The following is a 16,830-nucleotide window of genomic DNA, read 5'->3' on the forward strand; positions in this document are numbered from 1 at the left end:
CAATCTCTAAGTAGAGTAAAATGATGTAAAAACATCCTTTATGTCTGTAGATTCAAACTGTGCTCAAGGAAAATGCGTGGGAGGCCCTTTAACAGAAGTCTGTCTCTCTGAGAGCAAAACTTTCAGTTCATAAAAACCCTGTTACTGGCCATTCGATGTTGGTAGCAGATACATACGTGGCAAGTTGGGGAAATTTAGTTTCATTTTATTTGTTTGTTTGTTGTTCAACGCCGCACTCAGCAATATTACAGTTATTTGACGGTCTGTAAATAATGGAGTCTGGACGAGACAATCCAGTGACTGACATCATGAGCATCGATCCACGAAACAAGGATCGATGACATGCACAACCAAGTCAGCGAACCTGACCACCTGATCCCGTTAGTTGACAGCAAAGTCGCCTTTTACAGCAAGCATGGGTTACTGAAGACCTATTCTACCCCGGATCTTCACGGGTCCATTGTTAACGTACCGGGTTGATGGGAACCTTGGTATATACAGATGTCGGGTATAGCGTACAGTTCGTTATAGGCGTGGCAATACTGGGAATATACCCTTTGTATGGTTCTATTCTACAATATTTTGCCCTTATGGTTCACGCGAGGTTTTCGTCATCCCCGAGATCGCCGTAGGTAACAAGCGTTACCGTTTGATACATGGTCATGTTAGTAGCATTTTTCAGATGTAAAAAACTGAGTTTGAGGGCTGAGTTTGAGGGTGTCTTGGAATTCTTTATGTTCGGGGGTGATACAAATACTTATATCGGGTTTCAAGGCTCGAAGACCTTTTTACATGATTGAGTTTATTGCATTTAATGTGTTTCTTTACAATTCACATCAGATTCGAAACTCCACCAATCACGCTTGTATAGAGAAAGGACGCTTATTAAAAATAAAAAAAATGTTTTTTACAATTCCATGTTTTTACAAATTTGTTTTAACTATGACCGTATTCCCAAGAGCTGCATCCGAATTAGTTACATGCAGGTTGCATCAACGAGAGAAGACAGGGGACAAATGCTCTGATTCTTTGACATTTTGAATTGTGGGAGAAGCAAGTGCTCATCGTAATCCTCAAAGATAAAATTGATTGCATATACAAATGAACACTATTGGAATCAAACATGATATTTATTTCTTGTTTCATTTTAAATTGGTTCTTTGAACAAAGAGGTTTTTAATCTTTGAAATTATAACATCAGCCAAATCATTCCAGTTGTTTGCAATCTTACAATCGACTCTATCAAATTTCACTCTGTGATATAACTAAAAAAAATGATAGTCCTTCGTTGGGTCTATAACAAAATGAATTCGATAATTAAAAACCGACTGTAATATGAAACATACTGCGTTAGATCAGATTGAAATGTACTGCTAGATTTAACATAAACTGCCGGGAAGAGAAAGCATTCATTGGACAATTGGATTGAAATTATGACCCCCATGCTCCTTGAGACCTCATGTGCACATCACCTGTTGTGAGATACTCCTTGATATGATGCAAATATCTCCATCGAATAACTATTTTTTGTTTAGCCACCATCAAACATGGATGTAGACTTACGTTTGCCCTGTAGTATCGATACATGGTATCAAGAAATGCCATGGTGTGTCACTCGATTGCTAAAAAAACCAACATTTTGATCAGGCAGATTCCATTGGGTGTAAAAGGCAATGTAGCGGTGAAATTACATGAGTGGATCACTGATAAAGTCTTTAATCATTTAGACGTTGGGAGAACATGAAAACATGACACTTTTTTTTATAGATAGCAACTTATTTTATTCTTTGCACAACGTTTCAGCGCTGCTTCTTGCTACTTCATCTGAAACGTCGTACAAAGAATAAAAGAAGATGCTATTCATAAAAAAGTGTCATGTATTCAGGATCACTGATAATCAGTGATGACACCAGGTGTTCGCGAAAACGGTAATCATGTCCAGTCCTAATGTGCCACCCGCCACCCATACAATTTGAAGGCAGATGCTTCCATTTCTATCCTTCCCCCTACTTCCCCTCACTTTATATACAACATATAGTGGTATGTCTCACCTGCAGACAGGCTTAAGGTTGAATCGGTCCTCTGAAGGCAGTCGTACCTCCAGGTGTTCGACAGGGGCAGTATACACGCCCAGCTTGTTCCTCAGCGACAGACACGGCTCTGTCACCTCGTCTGTAGTAGCGCTGGCTACATCATCAATAATGTGCATAGCTGGAATGAAAGCAGACACTTATAGGCAGAGTAACACTTAACACGAACGTGGAAATAACGTTAACAAAGAGGAAAAATACATGCAAAGAAAAAGTGCCACATGCTTGAATCCAGATAGTGGTGGTTTATCATACATAAACTGTTCTTCACCTTACATAAACATTTCTTCACCTTGCATAAACATTTCTTCACCTTACATAAACTTTTCTTCATCTTAGGTTCCCATTTTACAGAATCAATAGTTTTCGTAAGGCCAGAACAATTGGATTACATGCTTGTCGGAATGGGTTCCCATCTTATCTGAAAGACCTGTGGTGCTTATTATATTATCAGGGAAGGTTACTCAATGCAGACACTTCTTTACCCAATATAGTTGCCCAAATTGTTTTTTTGTAAAAGACTTACAAGGAGAACCCGCACCTCAGAACTTCTATCCCCGACATTCCCGGAAGAGATTCTTAACTGTGCCGGCCTTTATGTCATTCTTAAAAATAACTAATTTTTTATACAATATCTGTGTCTTTGTCAGATAATAAGATGCAGGTCCAAGTTTCCAACAAATTTGTTTATGATATTGGATGTCATTGCGTGTGTCATTATTTCAAAGAGCAGAGGCATTCTAGATTATCTAAAATGCATTTTAGTTAAAACGAAGTTTACAATTTGACTGTCTTATTGTATTTGGCGACATGAAACAGTAGGGGAACTGACATGTCTGTTATTAGTTATACTCAAATGTTCGCTCATCCATTTGATATGATGTATTTGGATATACATATATAAATATCCAAAAATATTAACTCGCTCAATCACTCACTGAGTGTTCGCCCAACCACTTGAAGAACATTTCACTTGATATAGACAATGTATGCTGGTGAATGTTTAAACATGTTCGCTATACCAGTATATATCATATACTGGTATAGCGAACATGTTCAAACATTCACCATTTATATTTATATATATAAACATTCAAACATTATTAAGTGCATGCATCAACCATGTCAGCGAGCCTGACCACCCGATCTAGTTAGTCGCCTCTTACGACAAGCATAACCGTCTGTTACGGCAAGCATGGGTTGCTGAAGACCTATTCTACCCCGGATCTTTACCGGTCTAGTCGGACAGTGAGGTTATCATGCAGTGAATATATTTTATCGGCACTGTGTTCCCTAGGCATGATCCAGATTGAATAATGGGTTCAGAAATATTCCTAAATGATCAGTCGATCGAACGCGAATTTAAAGTGCCACTGATATGTCTGTCAATGACATTTCTTGACAAAGATGAGAAAAGTTAAAAGAGAATTACATTCTTTTCTAAAAAAAAAATGATTTTGTATAGCTGGAAGTGGAATTGAAATTACCGAAACTTGCAAACATTAGATTTCTCCTCAAATCGACTGATACTAGGTTTTTACTGTTAACGATTAATAAATGAAAAATGATGTAATGTATACAATATAATGTAATGCACTATACTATTTCTTGTACAATATATCACGTGAAAGGCAACATTCCATTGCTGAATAGGACTGATCTGTATGTTTAATACACATTGACAGTATCCAGAATATCTATTTTCTTTGAAACAACTAGAGCCCGGAAAACGTATAATATATATAATCTCCAGGTTGAATTTGAAAGCTAACTTAATATATTTCTGCTGCTTGTTATCAGACTTAACAGCTCTGCACTGGCCAGTGTGTGAAGAGGCGAATCATGTTGTAATGTGATGAGCTGATTCTTATCACCATATTGTTGCAGACAACATGATCCTTCTCCCATGTTTCTCGCTTTAAAAGATGCTTAGCAGGAAGCAACTTGCTATCTGTATCCACTCTGTCTCTTAAATATATGAGAAAACAATAAACATTACTATGCACTTAAAGATCCATTGTCAGAAAAGTATTTTGGCATTTTCTGCATATTTGTACTGAACGATCTTGACTGTGTTCGCAGTTGTGTTTGTGGTGGTTTCTGTAAATTATTTAAAATACCAAGTCTGACAGGTCCTGATGATTTATTAACCATAATTCGCCCACACTGTGTTAGCATTTTAATTATATCCAAGCACAAATATAGCTTTCCTCTGACGAGGTAACGTGTAGGTTAAACTGCTTGAATGCCTCCTCGATGGGTATTGTGTAAAATTGTAAGGGAACATGTATATTCTTTATGTGATATCTGGCCTGGAGGATCTGTACTAGTAGCACACTCGGCGGTTCCTGCATTACCCTTAACACTCTGCCCACGAATTACCATACTCTGAGTACCAGAGGCATTGAAAGAAGGGACTGTAGAGAATAAAAGCGGCAAAAGCCTTTCCATATTCATAAGAAATATGTGCCAAAAGTAAAAGTCGACTGTACAATTCCGACCATATCGTGATCATTTGTTTATGAATCACTATCAAATAGCGATGATACTAGGACGAAAAGGTGAATGCACCCTATCCGAATGTACCCGTCACAAACACATGCAAAGGCGAGTCCCTTATTCATCTAAATATCACCGAACATATGGCACAAGTCACACTAGGGGATTGCACTGGCCATAATTGTTTGTCACTGATGCGTCATACAGTAAACTACGGTTATAACGAACACGCTTATAACGAACTGACGGATATAACGAACTTACTTTTTGGTCCCGACTATATGCTGTAGTTATGCTGTATATGTACTTATAACGAACTACGGTTATAACGAACTAAAATTAGTAGTCCCTTTGAGTTCGTTATAACCGTAGTTTACTGTATTTGGAAATGACTCACACATACCTGCCATAAACATTTCTGAAAGCTTTACTGAGGCCTTGAATGTTATAACGTTGGTCAAACAATTTCTGAGCAAGAGTCGCATGACGCTCTTTGAAATCTTCGTAGAAAAAGCATGCTCGACTGCTCCTCAAAAGTTGTGAAATGTGAACACCAAATGCTGCAGAGATATTATAGGGATATTGCTCGACATAAACCCTGTTCAAGAAGACTTATCCTGTGCGGTCTGTTGACGATTTCCAGTCTAGGTCTAGACGTTGTTATACGCGCATTGGACGAGACATTGACTCTAGGAGCAATCTTAGGGTAACAATAGGGTAATCGTAGGGTGATCATTAACTGTTAGACTGATAAACATCATCATTGTTAGGAGACAAACAAATGACTTGAATTACACATGCAATGCTGCCAATTTGGCCAAGCCTAGCCTCCCCCGTTAATCAAGAAACACGAACGATTATTTAAGACAGTGAGGAGGCACTACTTTGTATTAATTATGTGTTTTGCATATCCGAGCGAAAGCACTGTGAGTCGTGACATCCGGATTGACGGGGGTTCAATGCAGTTTGAAATATTTTAGCTATTTCAGTTAGTGGTGATGGAGAAATAGTTTAAGTTTATATGTTGTTTAACTCCACACTCAGCAATAGTCCAGATATATGACAGCGGTCTGTAAATAATCTAGTCTGGACAAGGCCGTCCGGTGATTGATATTGTGAGCAACGATCCTAGCTATCGGATACGATGCCATGCCAACCTAGTCACAAGGCTGACCCCCCACCCCCCCCCCCCCCCCCCCCACCACCACCACACACACACACACACACCAGCACCCACCCTACACACACACACACATTTTACTTGTGTGACGATTGCCAGGGACTAATTCTAATCTGAAATCCCCGCTGGATCATTATTTAAGTAGATTATTCAGTGACTAAGGAGGGTTTTACACATCTCTTTTATCAATAATTCAGTCCCATCGCCTGATATGAGATATTATTCCTTGAATGCACTTACATAATGTACACACACATAGGGCGACAAAACGGCAAATCTGCGTGCTACCTCATCCAACCAATACCGCAAAAGCTTTTCATCGCAACGACAGAAATTTAATGAGGTTAGTTAAGAATGCATTGACACACAGTTTCTTGGCTAACATGAGATATATACCCGTCGATTATTAAGGCTCATTAAAGACGTAGATTATTTCTCCTACAGCAACATCAACTTCACGTATCCTTGTCACTGGTTGAAGAAGTGGCTGTGACAGGTATCGATAGGTTGGTCTGAACCTTGTCCCGTGTGTCTATCATCCGGGAACCCGCGGACCAGAAGCATGTCCGCGAAGTTTGGTGGGGGGCTCACCCACCCAACAGGTCCTATCTGTCAAACGAAGAGTTCATTATGTGTGTCCAGCGACAAGGAACTAATCACATGTCTAATTTCAACGAATCCGGTTAATGACATGGGCACGTAAACAAGCCAGTGAAATGTAATTAGACTCATCCTTCGAATAACGATCAAAGCAGACGACAATTATTCTCAAGCAGACGAAGGATATTCTAATGTCACAAGTTCCTCGAGCACCTTCATCAAAGGCGAGAACTATCTGGTACGGTAGACGACCTAACGTTATGAAAACGTGTCATTGACTTTCAATGGCTGCTACGAGGCCAGCTGGAGGAGGTCGATGGAAACCATCTAATGAGCTCCCGGACAACTAAACGTAATTAAAATTTAGCCTATTATAGGACTCGAATTTCGGGGCCGCTTGTCCGAAAGCCGATACCCTCGCTTCAAGGTGCTATAGTCGATAAGTCCATTTTCCGTGGCGGCAATATCGGACTGGGATATTTATGTCGGTGTCAGAGATTTAAATGAGATGGCTTGAGCATTCTGGTCCGCGTTGCTGAACGTATGCAATTAAACATTACCTGAAACATTGTTTGTAGTTATAATTTCTTACACATTATTCCATATGCAACAAGAGATCTGAAGTTGATCTTTGACCTCGAGCTATGTGAAAGGGTCGGCATAGCCGTGGATTTATCATCAATTGTTACAAAGTATTACAATTAAGCTAAAATTGTAAATTGACAAATGACAACTACTTAATGTAGTTGTCATTTGTCAATTTACAATTTTAGCATAATACAGAAACACCGCGCTTAAAAAGGTAAGAACGTTATGAACTATGCGACTTTATAACTTCTTCGTGACCTTGTCTTTTGTAAACGCTTAATTTATTCTGCCTGGTGATTCATGAAGTCATGGTCAGCTTTGACACATACTAAACCATCATGGTACTATATTTGCTATCACATTGCGAAGTAAATGGAATGCCAGTGAATTAACTCTGTCTGCCTATTGGGCTAATGTACACGGTAAAAAGGGGATGCGTGGAGATCCTGGTTTCATGGGTGCGTATTTAATCACCAGTACCCACCAGCCTAACACAGCGTGATTGGTTAACCCCGTCTTCCGAGCATATGCGTCATTCGACGCCTACGGGTATTGCGCATGAAAAGTGGCGTCAGTATCGGGTCCATAGTGTCATTGCACCACAGCGAATTACATCGCTGTTCCTGGGTATATACTGTCCCCACCACACACAATGGACTCTGTGAATATCTTTATGGGAAAAATCGCTTTGTCTTGTGACAAATGAAAACCTACTATGTGCGCGTGCATATGGAAATACGGAAGTACATGCAAAAAACAGTGTCAGAGAATCAGAAAGTTTGCAAAATCCACGCTCGTAAATTTTCTATCTGGATTGTTCACGTAATGATACATCACGAAGACATCAATTTACATTTAACTGTGGGCATATCACTATATCCAGACACTCGACCTGACATCGAATGCATACCACTGTATATGTACAAGTTAAATTCAACCTGACACATACCACTGTGCATGTAAGATTCGACCTGATACCGCAGACATATTACTGCACATATATGATGATGAATAACATTCTTTCTCGACTTCCAAATGAGTTGTTACAAATCATAATTAGTTACTGATTAATTATATGTAGCAAAATATGTTCAGCAATATGTATTTACAATCAATATCAGGTAAAAATATGACACGTTTATACATGTTATTCGCATGAGGTGTGGGTAATAAATATGTTAAGACTAAATGATAGAATATTCAAATAATTAATGCATGATTATGTTCATTTGCTCTGGATTCTGTTTGTGTTAGTGACGACATACAATAAATTAGTTACATGGTAATGACACACAAAAGCAGACAGGCGAAGTCATTTCACAATTGTATATGTTTCCTGTTCATTTTCTTTGATCATGAAAAAAAATGACAGATGTCCTTTAATGTAATGAAAATGACAACCATTCATTTACTTCGCCAATAATTATTTTCTATGCTTTGTACAAGAACGTGAAAGGTGCCGACAAGAAGAACGGAAATTAACTCTTTTCATTAGATTAGGACACTCTTGAAATCGTCCTATAATTACAAGAACTGAGGTCTGACTTTCTCTGTACAGACAGATGTCCTTGTACAGACGTAACGGATAGTGTTTGTTAGATTTGCACACCTTAAAAAGCATATAATACATCAATGACATAACACTGGGACATTTTGTAGCCAACATTCTAAAACAATATAACTCTTGCTAAAATGTTGTTTGATCAGGGTTGTAACCCTGTAACACTCAATACCTCAGTAAAGCTTTTTTAAGTTTTAATGGTAGACATGCACCACATGTTACCGTGTTTTTTCACGTGAACAATTGACTTGCGTTTGCATGTGTTTGTGATGGGTGCCATCGGTGGGGCGGGATACGCTCACCTTTTCGCGAACACCTGATTTCATCACTTATTGATAATAATTCATGCCCATGTTATCGTCGGAATCTGAAAGTCGATGTATACCATAAAACTTTTGGCAGAGTTTAGAGTATTGAAAGTTTTTGTCGCTTATATTTTTGTACGGATTTTATGGAGCTTTGGAATCCAGTAGAAAAGAGGAATGCACAATCTTGTCTTCCTCAGTTAAAATACTAGCTTTACATGTGACAGTTGATATGACACTTACACAATATTTTTTGATTAGACAATAATTGTAGTGCTGCTTACATATAATGGTTATGCTAAAGGCCTTGTCAGAGGAAACACTACAAAGTCTTCATGTAGAGCAGCCAGACTTAGGATGACAGCTGTCCTGCACAGAATGTGTGTATTCCAGTTCGGTTTCCCCTTCACAGTTTGTGCATTCTACCAATGACATCGTCACTGACTTAATCAACTTTGACAGACATTCAAAAGGTTCATCTTCTCTATTGGCCTGTTTGTTTTGGAAATGCTTCGACAGAATCTATAATGATTTTAAAGTTTTGATCCCAATTTGTAGTTCGATATTTTGGTCCATATTAAATAACTGACGAAGTTGGTTATTATCAACAATAGAGAAGTCATCTGTGATGATTTGACCAACAGTTGGTGACCGCCTCCGTGGTCTAGTGCGTCTGCCCGGAAGGATTTTGTTTCGATCCTCGGCCGCGTCATACTAAAAGACGTTAAAAGATAATGGTACTTATTGTTACCCTGTCTGGGGTTCGGCATTAAGGGTCTAAAACAAGGACTAGTCGGCTCGGAGTCAGTATACTGTGTCAGAGTGGGGTATTCATGTTAAACTGCGGCATGGTATCTTCGTGGGCTGACACTGTAATTCGGCATTAGTCCGGATTAGTCCAAGCAGACACACACACACACACACACACACACACACACACACACACACAAACACACACACACACACACACACACACACACACACACACACACACACACACACGCACGCACGCGCGCGCGCCGCTATATATGTGCAATAACCTTTGACGCGAGGTTAAACCACATTTCACCTCACCTCACAGCTGGTATAAGTGTCATTGAACGCGGAAAAGTTTCCTCATTTTCTGAAAGTTGAACTACATATATTTCTGGAGCCATGAATTAAAAAAAGAAAGACAAGAAAGTGTAATTAAACAGTGATCATAATATCCTCAACCAAAGTTGTCATGGACTTTTTTTAATTCAAGTTTTGGTTTAAAGCACTCAGGTCAGATATAAAGAACACCAACAACTCTCAATCTGCGTCATGTCTTATCATCTACAGGCAAACTACAGCGTTGGCATAACAGTACACAGAACCTTCATTTACAGATTAACATTACTAGTATATGCACAAATACATAATGCAGGGCAATCCATGTCCTTGGCATTTTCAATCTTTCAATTACACGATACAATTTCCTATAATACCTGTTTACAAATATAATTATCACTGCTTGTTATGGTATAAATGCTATTAGATCTTAGTCCGTGGAGAACATTACATTATTTCACTTGTAAGTGCCGGAGTAAACAAGATACGAAACTATGTCGCGCTGTGTTGACGTAGCTTTAGTAAATGATCTGTTATGTAAACATGGCGATGACCTTGACAGAACCACAGACGCTAGGCTGCACTTCAGAAAACACATCACATGGACACATCAACAAAATGATTAACGTTTGTATCAGAATAACGTTACTGTATCCTTCGCTTTTCATGTTTTACATGCTGGTTATTTTCGGGGATGCATTACGTCAAGATCTTAAGAAATGATAAATACATGTTGATATATAGTAATGCACACAACAGAAATGCCGAGAAATTATTCTTTTATTATGTTTCTAGTTGCAAATGACTTTAAACGATTATCTTGTCACACCGTGTGTATATCTTGAAATATAGAGAATCAAATTAATTTTGCTATGAAAAACAGGTTATTTATATATGCAAATGTCACATATTACAAGTCTTCGTATCTCTTTCCATATTTATGTAAACCATTACCAAATCGGTTTATACTTTTCAAGAAATTATCTTACATTATGAAATTATTTGTTGGATGCGCATTGACCATGTTTGTTTTACATTTAAAGATTCAATATTAGAATTTAAAAAAAATGGCTCTACATGTTGAAGAAAGTCCTTTTAAAGTTAATATCCAGTGTCAAGTAATCTCCGAACATCTTAGTTAAAGCTGCTTTGGATGTCTTCATCTTAATACAAATTGATTCAGTTAATTTATTTTTAAGTATGTGTGTTTGCATAGGGTTCGCACACTTTGTAGAAAGGAGACAAAATCTTTTCTATTATCATAATTGTAACAAATCTCTGCTTAACGTTCCTTAAAACTGTGCATGAAAATAACCTTAAGCCCCTATGTCTGTGATTTGGATTTTGTTATATGTCTAGGTCATTGTTGTAGTCGAAACTGGTTGACATTTATGAGGTAATTATCGGTACATGATTAAACAAGCCCCATATAGAACGCCAGTATATGAATACATTGATAATATGAATCGATCCATCAATTGTGTGAATACAGGTCACTGTGTCATGTCCATGGAGCTTGCCACATCAAGATAAAGACACCTACACTCCACTCATCCCATTATAATCAGTCTTTGTACACCTACACACCATATGTATATACACTCCGTGCACTGGTATTTTCAGGTTATTAAATGTCACAGAGACACTTTGTCGCCCATTATGTTACAATTCCACAACGAAGAACGTTTTATGACGTTAAGTTGAATGTTTGATATGTTCTGCAATATATGAGGAAGTAGACACGTGTTTGGTTGCTATTGCGTGGGAGAATGTGACGCCATCTGTCACGACTCTTAAGGCCCATATGGCAAGTTTTATCTGTCTTCCTGTTGACCTAATGTATGACCTAATGTATGACCTAATGTATGACCTAAGAGACAATTTCATCACTTTACCATGTATGACCTAAGACACAATTTCATCACTTTACCATGTATGACCTAAGACACAATTTCATCACTTTACCATGTGTGACTTAGCAGCATTAGATGGACTGGTTAGCCGTGTTCGAAGCTCTGGATTGGTGTGTCAAAAAATTAATATGTAGTTATCAGAAGACGTGTCACACGGTCTTATTAGGACGTTTCTGGTGGTTTTGACTCATCGATTCCCTGAAGAATTAAGACTTGAAAACTCTGGTTAAGGCCGTCGGAAATTTACATATAGATTGATTTTGCTACAAATGAAACTTGCAGGTATCGAATACTCAAGAAGACTCAAGTCTGAAACAAATGTTTATCGACATTGTAAAATGAAAATTGTTTTAGTTATTTTCTTTGCCACTCTCTTCCTATATTAACAGATAAGACAAATATGACGTCACGCTGGAATATCATAACGTCATGATAGAATAGATGACGCCACATGTTTTTGTGGTAACTGACTCCGCCTGTTCAGCAGAACGAATTCGAACGAATGTTCTGGTAAATATTGATCGAAATAATATTGTTTTAGTGTGGTGTCCATTTCGACAAGTCGAGTATCAATGTGGGGATTGCCAAAACAAGATACCTACAAGAAAAGTATTCCTTAGCAGTGAAAAGCTCGGGATCCAATCTCATTTAACAACGTGTTTCAAGCATCACATTTCAGCACACACTCCCATTTACTTTACAATGTGGCATTGAGGATCAGCTGGCCACAATGGCGTATTAATATGTATATTTGTGGATCTGTTGCAACAAGGGAAAGGAATCAACTAACGGTGACCTGATTGTATTGTGATGGTTAAGCACTTTCCGGAGCCAAATAGGCTTTAGTGACAGTATTATTGCCCTAACCCACATCTATGTAATATGTATAACAAAAAAGAGAAGTGAAGAAAGGGGATTTATACATCATGAAGGTACTCTTTGTGTTAAGCACTTTCCGGAGCCAAATAGGTTTTAGTGACAGTATTATTGCCCTAAGCCACATCTATGTAATATGCATAACACAAAAGAGAAGTGAAGAAAGGGGATCTATACATCATGAAGGTAGTCTTTGTGTTAAGCACTTTCCGGAGCCAAATAGGCTTTAGTGACAGTATTATTGCTCTAAGCCACATCTATGTAATATGTATATAACACAAAAGAAAAGTGAAGAAAGGGGATTTATACATCATAAGGGTATTCTTTGTATTAAGCATTTTCGTGAGCCAAATAGGTTTTAGTGACAGTATTATTGCTCTAAGCCACATCTATGTAATATGTATAACACAAAAGAGAAGTGAAGAAAGGGGATTTATACATCATGAAGGTACTCTTTGTGTTAAGCACTTTCCGGAGCCAAAAGGTTTCAGTGACAGTATTATTGCCCTAAGCCACATCTATGTAATATGTATAACACAAAAGAGAAGTGAAGAAAGGGTTTATACATCATGAGGGTATTCTTTAAAGTACTCATAGAATAATAATTATAGTCAGTTTCACCTTTCGCCCTTGTCCACGTGGGTCGATATAAGACATAGACCCGCATCCTTTCTTTATCTTTGACGAGAGGTATTGCTCTCATTAAACATTTATACATTGTGGAAAATGTATTGACAGAGGTGTGAAGGTAGTAATTGCTCGGCTAAAAACGGAGCCTGGTTTTTCATTCTTCTGTGTGACGAGCATACTTCTTTCCAAATGCCCTGTCTGTGCCCTGGTGCAACTTTAGTCAATATACCCAGAAGCGTAACATTATATCTAGCTATACGATAAGGTTAAAGTGAATTTGTTGACGGATTTATTCAGAAGCCATCTGTAAGTTTTGACAGGTTAAGTACATAGTTTACTACTCTATGAAATTGCATGATACTTTTATCATTCCGCGTTATTATTAGATCGAATATTAGTCGAACCATGTGGTGCATTATAAGCCGTTTACTTAATAGAAAACTATTCTAATAATAGCTTTATCGATCGACGTGGGATGGAAATATAGGATGAAGAAAGGTACCACGTGTCACAGGGCACGGCTTATAAATAGAAGACGTGGAAAAAAATCTCCTGAGGGATCTTTGGAGATAGTAGGATGTAATTGCCTTGATACTGATAAAATATGTTATCTATGGCTGACATTAGCGTTTGCGTCATCATGTTTTCGTATAAAACCGACCTCCTCCGTGGTCTGATGGGTTGAGCGTCTGCCAGGAGAGCGGAAGGTCGGTGGTTCGATTCCCGGCTGCTTCAAACCAAAACGTTTTAAAAGATGGTACTTGTTGTTACCTTGCATGGTACTCGGTATTAAAGGGATAAAACAAGGACTCGTCGGCTCGAAATCCGTATACTGTGTCTTAGTGCGATATCCACGTTAAACTGCGACATGGTATCTCAGGGGACTAGCACTATAAAACGGCATTAGTCCGTACCAGAACAAGCACACGCACACACACACACACACACACACACACACACACACACACACACACACAGCTCAAGTCCCTTTCTTCCAACCTAAACATATATTTCACACATACTTAAATATATAAATAGTCCAGTCTGGCTATTACAGAGAAGGGTCTACGTAAAAGAAAAGATATGACGACATCAACTAAATAAAACATTCTTCTGCAGAACGATGAATTATTAGGAAAATGACAAAACACGTGTTTTTAGTAAGCAATATGTTGGTGCAGTTGTTATCTAAAGTAATGGAGTTCTTAACGGCATATATTGTTAATAATAATAATAATAATAATAATAATAATAATAATAATATCAATAACACATATTTGCTAAACGCAGAGTTTATTATACGATTCCGACTATATCATAAGTATTTTTTTTAATCACTATCAAATGATGATGATACCAGGTTATTTCGAAAAGGCGAGGATATCCTGTCCCGTCACAAGGTAAGTAAACTGTTAAAAAAACACGAGTACAAGTTCAAATAGAAATTGCATCAGATATCGTTTTGGTCTGATCCGTCAAATTTGGAAATGACCTCTACATTTCATCTATAAAACCACTTTTTACTGAGACTTTGAATGATGTAACCTTGACGAAGCAGCTTTTGAGCAAGAGTCGTATGACGCTCTTTGAAATCTTCGTAGAATGAGTGTGATCAATTTTACCTCGAAAGTTGTGAAATGTTGACACAAAAGTCTGGAGCTGATGACATTTTGCATTGATGATTGAGATGCAAGTATATCTAGACGTGGTGATCACAGATATAGTTTTCTCTCTATCTTCAAAGTTTCAAGATAATGTGTCAAAGCTTCCTGGGAAACTTACTGAGAAAAACAATATGTAAAATGCTGGACTTCGACATAGATAACATTTGTGTAAAACGTAGTCATGAGACATTTAGGTAAGAAGTAGGCAGTCCTATGGACACAAACTGCACATTAAGCTCTGCTCAGATTTGCAAACTCGAAAGAAGGGAATTTGGCGAGGAAGCTTAACGTGAGCTTCAGGGATACCGATGATCTGAAATCGTTAAAATAATGGTCAAGAAGCCAATTCCACTGATCTTCCCCTGTGAACAAGAAAAAGAAGAGACCGGTGTAATCACGTTATTACCTATTTCATATCTACATTCAGGCATAAAGAATCAGAGTGATACAAAAACTATACATGGGGCTGTATAACAAAAGGGATGACTTCAACTTTCCAACTGCTTTATGTCGAGCAATAGTGTCCATCAGTTCCAACCTTTTGTGTCTTCATTTCACAAGGTAGAAGTTAGAGGTAGAATCTAGCATACTCTTTCAACGAAGATTTCAAAGAACGTCATATGACGTTTGCTCAAAAATGTTTGATCATGTTACAACATTCAAGGCCTCACTAAAGCTGTCAAAGCGTTTCATGGTAGACATGCTGCCGATTTCTTTTCCAAATCAGTGATCAAAATAACTTCCGACGTAATTCCCTATTTCGACTTGTACCATATGGTCCCCTGTTTGTTCAAGCAAAAAATTGATTTGCCGTTGCATGTGTTTGTGACGGTGCCGCCCGTGGGGTAGGATATGCTCACCTTTCAGCAAACACCTGGTATCATCACTAATTCACTTATTCATAAATACATGTTACGATATACATGTAGGCGGAATCGTACAATTAATTCTGCTTTCAATAGAGATTTATTATGGAAAGGGTTTTATCGCTTTGAAATAATGATGGAATAACATTCATTCGACATACGATAGACCTGAAATTATAAAAAAATTGCTTTCGTATTTCTTGATCCAGATTACTTACATTTTCCACAACATTAACGCTTTGGAGTTTCATTGATATTCATGAAAATGGGGGGATTCTTGAAACTTTACTTCTGAAACATTCTCATTTGTTGTATCCTTATAATATGCTTTTAATAATATTGAATAGTAAAGATTGGTTATCAAGATTCTGTGGCGGCTGTCCTGCTGCATCGCGTGTTTGTTGTTGTCGTAAGTTTTGCAGCAACTGTCAATGTCTAAACAACAATATATTTGAGTTGTTTTACTTGATATACATGTAAACCCACAATAACAAGAAATTATTTCTCTGACAAATTCAGTAAAGACCAAGATCTTTCAATGTAACATCAGCGCCGAGAATGCACGTGGTCCAACTTCACTTTAGAGTGAGTATGGTTTTACCCCGCTTTCAGCAATATTCCAGCAATATCACGGCGGGGGACACAACAAATGGGCTTCAGACATTGTACCCATGTGGGGAATCGAACCCGGGTCTTCGGCGTGACGAGTCTACGCTTTAACCACTAGACCACCCCACCGCCCCCTTCACTTTAGAATATAAGGTACCTATGGTGAAATCACCATTTCAGTAGACCTTGAGCGATTTACGAACATGATTAGGGTCACTTTCTAAGACATGGCAGGCACTTGAGAGCAATATTCAGGACTTGATTTGAAATGAATACCTGGTAATTGAGAATCCTTAACCATTGATTATTAATGCCGTCATTAATACCTGTTCGTTTTCATTCGATACCAATATCCCA

The 16,830-nt window shown here is 38.1% G+C and overlaps 1 protein-coding gene across 1 annotated transcript in view; it reads right to left on the bottom strand.

Moving 5' to 3' along the window:
* LOC124112144 overlaps nt 1-16,830 on the bottom strand; it is a 94,334-nt gene that overhangs the window by 51,103 nt on the left and 26,401 nt on the right. The window contains exon 2 of the mRNA XM_046472122.2: nt 2,052-2,211. Coding sequence (XP_046328078.1) covers nt 2,052-2,211 — 160 coding nt within the window. The remainder of the gene's footprint in view (nt 1-2,051; nt 2,212-16,830) is intronic.

This window comes from Haliotis rufescens, unplaced genomic scaffold (genome assembly GCF_023055435.1).
Source record: "Haliotis rufescens isolate VD_foot unplaced genomic scaffold, xgHalRufe1.0.p SCAF_6, whole genome shotgun sequence".
Lineage (NCBI taxonomy): Eukaryota > Metazoa > Mollusca > Gastropoda > Lepetellida > Haliotidae > Haliotis > Haliotis rufescens.